At 44.1% G+C, this 9,644-nt stretch overlaps 1 protein-coding gene across 9 annotated transcripts in view; it reads right to left on the bottom strand.

Moving 5' to 3' along the window:
* Positions 1–9,644, bottom strand: part of gw (trinucleotide repeat containing adaptor protein gawky) — a 43,752-nt gene that overhangs the window by 15,801 nt on the left and 18,307 nt on the right. For 4 of the 9 annotated variants that reach the window (XM_089853788.1, XM_089853790.1, XM_089853789.1 and 1 more), the window contains 9 exons: positions 9,327–9,541; positions 7,599–9,086; positions 7,343–7,475; positions 5,511–5,752; positions 3,928–4,125; positions 3,682–3,819; positions 2,555–2,845; positions 222–1,545; positions 75–130 (listed from right to left, as the gene is read on the bottom strand). In XM_089853788.1, coding sequence (XP_089709914.1) covers positions 75–130; positions 222–1,545; positions 2,555–2,845; positions 3,682–3,819; positions 3,928–4,125; positions 5,511–5,752; positions 7,343–7,475; positions 7,599–9,086; positions 9,327–9,541 — 4,085 coding nt within the window. The remainder of the gene's footprint in view (positions 1–74; positions 131–221; positions 1,546–2,554; positions 2,846–3,681; positions 3,820–3,927; positions 4,126–5,510; positions 5,753–7,342; positions 7,476–7,598; positions 9,087–9,326; positions 9,542–9,644) is intronic. The other 5 variants (XM_089853795.1, XM_089853794.1, XM_089853796.1 and 2 more) reach the window with 5 other exon arrangements.

The following is a 9,644-nucleotide window of genomic DNA, read 5'->3' as shown; positions in this document are numbered from 1 at the left end:
TATAGGAATTATAGGACCTCCCGGGGAGCCCTGCAGTTACTACTTAACAATGGTATTCAAAACGCGGGACCTACCTGGGGAGTCAGATTGCGCAATACTAAAAAATTTGAATTATTTTGTCTATCCCATCCTGAAAGGTTAAAGGTTAAGATTGGTTAGGTTCGTTGAGCGACAGAGAGATACTTATGTATATAGCGAGATGTTTGGGGTATATTTTGTACCTGGTGAAACTCCGGAGGATCTATTGTCGCTAGAGCCCCAGCTATGACGAGCACCAGCTCCGGGAGTATGACTCCCGCTATTCCAAGGGTCGCCCATATTCTTTCCTTGGCCCGAAAGACCAGGAGGCGGACCTCTAGTTTTGGAAACGTTACCGCCCCACAAATCGCTCGATTCGTTGACGGCGCTCCAGTTTGACTTGGAGTTAGTTTGTTTGCTTCCGGTACTGGTTTGGCTATCGGGGTGAATTAGGAGGTCTTCGTTTAGGTCTCTAGGATGGCCTATTAGGCGGGGCTGTTGGTGGACGTACCTTTGAAGCGAGGTAGTTGGCGGCGTAAAAGCCCAAGTACTCGAGGTGAGCGAGGCGGTCAAGGACGAGACGATGCTATCGCCTCCGCTGTTAGTGGTGGAAACGGGGCTGCTTTTGGAAGTGACGGCGCTCCAGTTAAACAAGTCGGGCTCCTTGATAGTGTTAAGCGAAAAGGGGCTTTGAGTGATGGAGCCTGGAGTAATGTGAGGATCGTCCTCGACATTCTTCATCTGCGAGTTTCCTTTCCAAGGTTTACCGGGTTCGAACTCCGGCACGAGATCGCTAATATTGTAAGCCGATTGACCTTGATTTCCGGAACCATTTCCGTTGTTGCCAGCGGAGGTATTATCTTTGGCGTCGCTAGAATTGTAGTTACCTCCGGCCGAATTCATATTATTGCCGTTGTTGCCCGAATTCGAGTTACCGGAGTTGCCAGGATTGTTACCGTTGTTGCCTCCGTTACCGTTATTGGTGGACTGACGTTCCGAAGGGTTACCACCCGGGTTTCCCCCTTGTTGATTGGACGAATCGGGCCAACCACCCGCGTCGCCTTGGCTTTGAGGCAGACTAGACCAAGCGCTGTCACCCTGAGTCAGGAGGGGGTGCAGGCTATTTTGGTTGGAATGTGAACTACTGGATGATATCCCGGACGACGCGTTGCCCGATTTTGAGATCGACCCCGGGGCCCGACTGAAATCGTTAGAGTTGGCGGGACCGGCGTTGGAACCGCCGCTAGAGACGGAGTTACCACCGTGGCCGGGGGGAACGTTACTGCCCATACTATTTGGGTTATTAGCTCCGGGAGGAGCGATATTGTCTTTTTCCATGGAGGACATTTTCCATTGACTGAGGCGAGAAGTAGGAACGGAAGGCGAAGGATCTTTTATAGTCATATCGCGGAAGTCATTGTGTAGCCCTTGCATAGGCTCCAAAGCTGGCTTAAACAGATCGGCGGACGAAGGCTGCCCGGAATGCAAGCCTGATAAATGCTGGCCGCCTTGGTGGGGGAGATGATTCTACAAGACATTGCAATACCGAGGGGCGAAACATTTACTATTTGTAACTAACCAAACACCCGCGTCACTCAAGTAATCACTGCCATTTAACATCAATCGCCGCGACAAAAACTACATCACCTGATGATAATACGTATACGCGTCATCGAATTATGACATAGCCTAACATCACGTACTCGCGCAAAGAATTTCTACGTCATAAACCCGGATATTATAAATATAAATGCACACAAAAACCCAAATACAATAACTTAATTACATTGAAACACCCACATTTACCATGGACGCGACAAAAACTACATCACCTGATGATAATATGTAAACACGTCATCGAACGAACATAAAAATAACCCAAACTCAATAAACAAAAACCCGCGTCATTCAAGTAAATATTGCCATTTATCAGCAATCGCCGCGACAAAAACTACACATCTGATGATAATGTATGTATACGCGTCATCGAATTAAGACATAACCTAACTTCAGTGAGCTTCAATAACCTAACTATCACGACAAACATCACGTACACGCTCAAAGCATTTCAACGTTATAAACCCGGATTTAATAAATGTCTTAAATACCGGGCCACAAAACCCCAAAAATACCAATAGATAGTTTTCAAACATGGAGGATTCATATACCATTTACACCAGGAAGCCGGGCTATCTGGAGGACAAAAGCAGACGGATTTTTGTCCTCCAGATAGCCCGGCCTCCTGGTGTAAATGGTATGACTCCTCCATGTGTGAAAACTATCTATATAATACTGAAATTTCGCGACAAAAACTACATCACCTGATGATAATATGTAAACACGTCATCAAACATAGAAATAACCTAACTAAACTTCCGCGAGCTCCAATATAAACACTGTCGCGAAAACCATGACGTACTCGCGCAAAACATTAATTTCAACGTTATAAACCCGATATAATAAATATGTTTCAAATTCCCACAAAAACCAAAAGAAATACCAAAAAATAAATAAGGAAGGTCATTGAAACACTCACATTGATTGGCTCGACAACTTGTTGTTTGAGAAAGAGAGCTTGTTGAGCGGCGATTTGATTCTGATAGTTGACTATACGCTGCTTGGTCTGAGTGATCTGAACGTTGACCAGTTGTAAAGGAGAAGGATTACCGGGTCCTCCGGCTCCGGGACCCGAGCCGCCACCACCGCCTTTGCTCAAATGCTGAGTTTGATAGACTTGCTGTTGCTGCAATTGGTGAAGGGCTTTGATCTGTTGCAACAACTGGTACAGCAACATCAATGTTTGCGGGGCCAATGGCTGGTTGAGAATCTGTTTGTAACAGACAAAAAGAAAATGTGGCGGAAGATCAGAAACCGAGAGTCCAAAACAACTTCAATTCCCCAACAAGGTCGCATAAAGACAAGTACTTCTTCTTCCCCAATAAGGTCGCATAAAGACAAGTACTTCTTCCCCCCAATAAGGTCGCATAAAGACAAGTACTTCTTCCCCCCAATAAGGTCGCACAAAGACAAGTACTTCTTCCCCCCAATAAGGTCGCACAAAGACAAGTACTTCTTCCCCCCAATAAGGTCGCACAAAGACAAGTACTTCTTCCCCCAATAAGGTCTCATAAAGACAAGTACTTCTTCCCCCCAATAAGGTCGCATAAAGACAAGTACTTCTTCCCCCCAATAAGGTCGCACAAAGACAAGTACTTCTTCCCCCCAATAAGGTCGCGCAAAGACAAGTACTTCTTCCCCCCCAATAAGGTCGCATAAAGACAAGTACTTCTTCTTCCCCAATAAGGTCGCACAAAGACAAGTACTTCTTCCCCCCAATAAGGTCGCACAAAGACAAGTACTTCTTCCCCCCAATAAGGTCGCATAAAGACAAGTACTTCTTCCCCCCAATAAGGTCGCACAAAGACAAGTACTTCTTCCCCCAATAAGGTCGCATAAAGCCAAGTACTTCTTCCCCCCAATAAGGTCGCATAAAGACAAGTACTTCTTCCCCCCAATAAGGTCACATAAAGACAAGTACTTCTTCCCCAATAAGGTCGCATAAAGCCAAGTACTTCTTCCCCCAATAAGGTCACATAAAGACAAGTACTTCTTCCCCAATAAGGTCATAAAGACGAGTAAGAAGGTCAAATAGGATAGACGTACCTGAGGATTAAGATGACCAGCTTGCACTGCCATTTGAATTTGTTGAACTAGATGACGCAGCTGGGCTGCAGTAGGAAAATTTTGTTGATTTATTCGACCAGGTTGATTACCCAGTGAATTTGGATTAAGGCTTTGAGTCTGCAAAGACAACGTGGGAACGAAGACGTTGAGAAACTTGGTAGCTCAACCATCATGGGTTAAGGCGACAAGACCCTAATGTACTTAAGAGTTTAAGAGGACACTTACTGCATTGAAGGATTGCGCAATATTCTGAGCGGACTGTTGTTGCTGCTGCTGCTGTTGTTGTTGCTGGTGTTGTACGATTTTTTGGATCATGGCGGGGGTCAGATTATTAATACTGTTGCTGAGATTGAGACTAGATCCCTGACCGCTCATGGCAGGGTTGCTAAGTAGACTAGGAGTATTGCTGTTTAAGCCAGAGCTCTGCGTTCCCCCCAAGAAGTTATGGTACAAAAACCGAATTAGTAAAGAGAAACAACCTCAAAAGTGACCTAGTACAGTAATATTACGCGATACCAAACGATCTAGGCTTAACAACGTATCATTTTCAGTGAAGTTAAGCAAACCACGTGGTTACTAGTATCGGGAATAAGAAATTACGTAATAAAGTCGCGAATCACGTGGTTACTAGTATCGGGAATAAGAAATTACGTAATAGAGACGCGAATCACGTGGTTACTAGTATCGGGAATAAGAAATTACGTAATAGAGACGCGAATCACGTGGTTACTAGTATCGGTAATAAGAAATTACGTAATAAAGTCGCAAACCACGTGGTTACTTGTATCGGGAATAAGAAATTGCTAATAAAGTCTCCAACCACGTGGTTTCTAGTATCGGGAATAAGAAATTGCTAATAAAGTCGCATATCACGTGGTTACTAGTATCGGGAATAAGAAATTGCGTAATAAAGTCGCAAACCACGTGGTTACTAGTATCGGGAATAAGAAATTACGTAATAAAATCGCAAACCACGTGGTTACTAATACCGGGAATAAGAAATTGCTAATAAAGTCTCAAATCACGTGGTTACTAATACCGGGAATAAGAAATTACGTAATAAAGTCGCAAACGACGTGGTTACTAATACCGGGAATAAGAAATTGCTAATAAAGTCTCAAATCACGTGGTTACTAATACCGGGAATAAGAAATTACGTAATAAAGTCGCAAACGACGTGGTTACTAATACCGGGAATAAGAAATTGCTAATAAAGTCTCAAATCACGTGGTTACTAATACCGGGAATAAGAAATTACGTAATAAAGTCGCAAACGACGTGGTTACTAATACCGGGAATAAGAAATTACGTAATAAAGTCGCAAACCACGTGGTTACTAGTATCGGGAATAAGAAATTAGGTAATAAAGTCGCAAACCACGTGGTTACTAGTATCGGGAATAAGAAATTACGTAATAAAGTCGTCGTTAAGCCTAGTTAGTCTGATTCGCGGCGATTTACAATATTTAAACAAATCAGAATTAAGAAAAAAAAATTAAATTAAATGAATTGAATAAAAACCGAAATCAATGACAGCGGATACTGACACAGCCTTACATTCCAAAAAAACATAAAATACTTACGAAAACACAAGAATTACTATAATTAAATGATGTCCCAAATAAAAATAATTATCGATAGTGGGGGTTCAGGGTTTAACATTAAAACAAGCAAAACGATATATAAATAATCCTATAGGCAAAACGAAGGAGGCAAAGTAACAACATATGACGACATAAAGATATTTCTGGGTGAGTAATTGGGGGAATAACAACTGGTTACTCTGTTATTTTCCTTAGGATAAACTACCTTAAGCTGTGTTTTGTATCCCTGCATGCTATTGAAACCGGCGGCCATTACTTGTGGTCCTTGAAATCCTGCGGGGCCGCTAGGTACATCGCAGCCGCTATTATGATAGCCACCGACAAAATTCGGGTGCATTCGATCAACCATTTCATCGGCGCAATTAACGCCGCGAACTTTATTGGATCTGCCTTCCATATCCAAAATTCCGCAAGACACTTCGCGTTCGCAACTAGCTTCGAGTTCGCCTACAAACGCGCGTGGGGAAAAAGAAAGCAAAAACAAGTCCATCATGACCTTGAAAACAAACGTCTTCAATGTCATCCACGATTCTAAACCCTCATGTCCTAAAACTACCATCTACATCTTGAAAGACTGAAAATTGCGAGTCTCTAATATTCTAAACTCTCGTTATTCGCGTTCGCAAGTAGCTCTGAGTTCGCCGGCAATAGGGCGCGAGAAAAAACAACAAAACAAGTCCATCATGACCTTGAAAACGAACGTCTTCAATGTCATCCTAGATTCTAAACCCACAATGTCCTAAAACTACCTTCTACATCTTAAGACTAAGAAAATTGCGAGTCTCTAATATTCTAAACTCTCGTTAATTCGCGTAAACAGTTCCATCATGACCTTGAGAACGTCTTCAATGTCATCCACGATCCTAAACCCCCAAGTCCTAAAACTACCCTCTACATCTTATGGACTGAAAATTGCGAGTCTTTAATATTCTAAAATCTCGTTTAATCGCGTAAACAGTTCCATCATGACCTTGAGAACGTCTTCAATGTCATCCACGATCCTAAATCCCCAAGTCCTAAAACCATCATATACATCTTAAAAGACTGAAAATTGCGAGTCTCTGATATTCTAAACTCTCGTTAATTCGCGTAAACAATTCCATCATGACCTTGAGAACGTCTTCAATGTCATCCACGATTCTAAACCCCCAAGTCCTAAAACTACCCTCTACATCTTAAAAGACTAAGAAAATTGCGAGTCTTTAATATTCTAAACTCTCGTTAATTCGCGTAAACAATTCCATCATGACCTTGAGAACGTCTTCAATGTCATCCATGATCCTAAACCCCCAAGTCCTATAACCATCTTATACATTACAAAAGACAGAAAATTGCGAGTCTCTAATATTCTAAACTCCCGTTAATTCGCGTAAACAATTCCATCATGACCTTGATAACGTCTTCAATGTCATCCTAGATTCGAAACCCTCAATGTCCTAAAACTACCTTCTACATCTTAAAAGACAGAAAATTGCGAGTCTCTAATATTTTAAACTCTCGTTAATTCGCGTAAACAATTCCATCATGACCTTGAGAACGTCTTCAATGTCATCCACGATCCTAAACCCTCAATGCCCTATAACTACCCTCTACATCGTAAAAGACAGAAAATTGCGAGTCTAATACTCTAAACTCGCGTTAATTCGCGTAAACAATTCCATCATGACCTTGAGAACGTCTTCAATGTCATCCACGATCCTAAACCCTCAATGTCCTAAAACTACCTTCTACATCTTAAAAGACTAAGAAAATTGCGAGCCTTTAATATTCTAAAATCTCGTTAAATCGCGTAAACAATTCCATCATGACCTTGAGAAAGTCTTCAATGTCATCCACGATTCTAAACCCCCAAAATCCTAAAACCATCTTATACATTATAAAATACCCAGAAAATTAAGAGTCCCAACTGTAACCGTTGTTCTGTCCAAAGTTACTTCCGCGATTTAGTTAAAGTAACACAGATATAATATACCGATTTTCCCAAAGAACAGTGCGCGTATACGATGGACAATTAATGAACAAAGAAGAAGGACTTACCTAAGGCTTCGTCGATATTCATATTGGTCATTCTCAAGGCATTTTCAACGTCATCTTTCTTGTATCCAATCTCGGTGAGAAGTCGGAATTGTTTACTGGCCCAGATAAGTTCCTTGCTTAGCGGTTTACCACCCTAGTGGACCGAGAATTGAAGAGAGACAAAAAGAGAAGGGAAAGAAAATCAATGCAGAGAGGAAGAGAGTTTGGAGCGATGGGCCAACGAGATAACGTTTAAATGTTAAAAGTTTAAACTCACACCAACCTGTTTGGCGGGTCCGCTCCAAGTGCTAGTGTCAATTTGTCCGTCACTCCAACTGGTGGCCGGGTTTTTGGGTTTGGCGCCCCAATAAGGAGGTAGAGGGCTTCCCGGTTCGCCCCAGCTTCCAGGGGTGGTGGGGGTTCCGGGAACGCCTTTCAATTGATTAGGAGTATGAGGATCGTCCCATTTACCCGGTCCGGGAGAATCTCTATGAGGAGGTAAATCGGTCCAAGTTCCCGGTCCGCACAAGGTGCGAGGAGTTTTATTCCAAGGGCCCATTTCCATTTTGTTGGGTCCCCCGGCGTTGGACGGCAGTCTAATCATACCGGGACCGGTTGGAGGCGCGGATTGATTCCCGTCTCCCATGGAATTTCCCCCGCCGCCACCAGGCGCCATTCCTACTTGATTCATATTGGCGTTACCTGGCGGTCCGTTACCGGGCATTCCATTACCGCCCATTTGATTGGGCTTGTTAGTCGGCATTTCCTTCCAGTGGGACACCTTAACCTGTCGGTTAGGATTGCCCCAGAGAGACGTACCGTCATCAAAATTATTGGTAACGGGACGGCGAGGCATCGGCGGAGACGGTTCTTCCCATCCACTCGGAGGTCCATCCTTCGGGTTCCCTTTATTAACGTTCCCTGGATTTCCACCTCCGTTCATTCCACCTCCACCCATATTTCCACCTATATTTCCTCCTCCCATATTCATTCCTCCGCCGCCACCACCCATTTGAGGGTTGTTGTTCATGTTGGACTGACCCCAGCCTCCGTGGTTCGGGTTCGCGTTCATATTGTTATTGTTGTTGCTCTTGTTTGGAGGAGCGCCCCAAACGGAAGTCCCCGGATCCGGACCAGTATTGCAATCTGGAACAAGACGAGAAGGGTCTGGAACTATTCCTACCGGCAAAGGCTTAGGAATCTGATTGGAGAATCTCAAATCCTCCTTTGGATTATTGTTATTACCGGGTTCGCACCAGGACGAAGCGGTCGTCGAAGGATTTCCCCAATGCTTGTTGTTGCTGTCATTACCGGAATTATAGCGATCACCTCCACCTCCTCCGCCGCCTCCGCGGTTATCTTCTCGCCCGCCATTGCCCCACATATTCGGGTTAGGTGTTGGGTCGCCTCCACTACCCCATCCGTTGTTGTTACCACCGTTATTGGGACCACTGTTATTGTTGCTGGCCTGATTGTTAACCCCCTGAGGAACTCCCGTCCACATGTTACTAGTATCCTCTTCTTCACCCCAAGTGCCTCCGATGTGAGTAGTGGGAGTATGATGTCCCCATGGTTGAGCCGCTCCCGAGCCAGAGTTGCCCGAACCAGGATTTCCAGATGCGCCGCCTTTGGTGCGTTGGCGTATATTATTTTCCCATATCTCCGTACCAGTATTGGCTGGTGCTCGCCACATGGAACTATTGTTTTCTTTCGGACTAGCTTGAGGAGATGGCGGAACGTCCCAGCCAGAATCCTGGTTTACATTCTAAAATGGTGTCCCCCAACCCCGAGACCCTAATCAGCCATCGCCCAATAAATACACAAATAACGCGCAACTAAATCGCCCTAAATCCTAACACGTTCCTGACGAAATCAACAATGTCCTCAACTGATCGAAACCAAATTATTTATACATGACCTCAATGCGCTACGCGGCACGGCACGACACGGCACAAATATTGAGCAAACACTCGCGCTAATAATAAAACGAAATAAAGGCACTTACCAACTGGCCCCATCCGTCGCTGTACGCAGCTGCAATTTTAATTTCACTAACATGATCATCTTGTTTATTTTTTGAGCTGGGTGTCGTAATGGGCTCGATTTGTGACCCTCCAACGTTTCCGTTGCTAACCGACCCCATGTGACTCTGAGGTCCAGTACCAGTCAGCCCCTTACCGGCAGCCTGTGCCCAAGTATTGTGCTTGGGTGATGACAACCCTGAAAAAAGACCAGTCCAAAGACCGCCATTTACACTCTAGTCCAACTGTCTCACCCAACACACTGGTCTATCGAGCTACTCGTTGCAGACTAATCAAAAACG

The sequence above is a fragment of the Phalangium opilio genome, unplaced genomic scaffold (assembly GCF_054372755.1).
Source record: "Phalangium opilio isolate 3A_F unplaced genomic scaffold, DU_Popi_V2 ptg000206l_1, whole genome shotgun sequence".
Classification (NCBI taxonomy): Eukaryota; Metazoa; Arthropoda; class Arachnida; order Opiliones; family Phalangiidae; genus Phalangium; species Phalangium opilio.
This window is presented reverse-complemented; position numbering and strand designations above follow the sequence as displayed.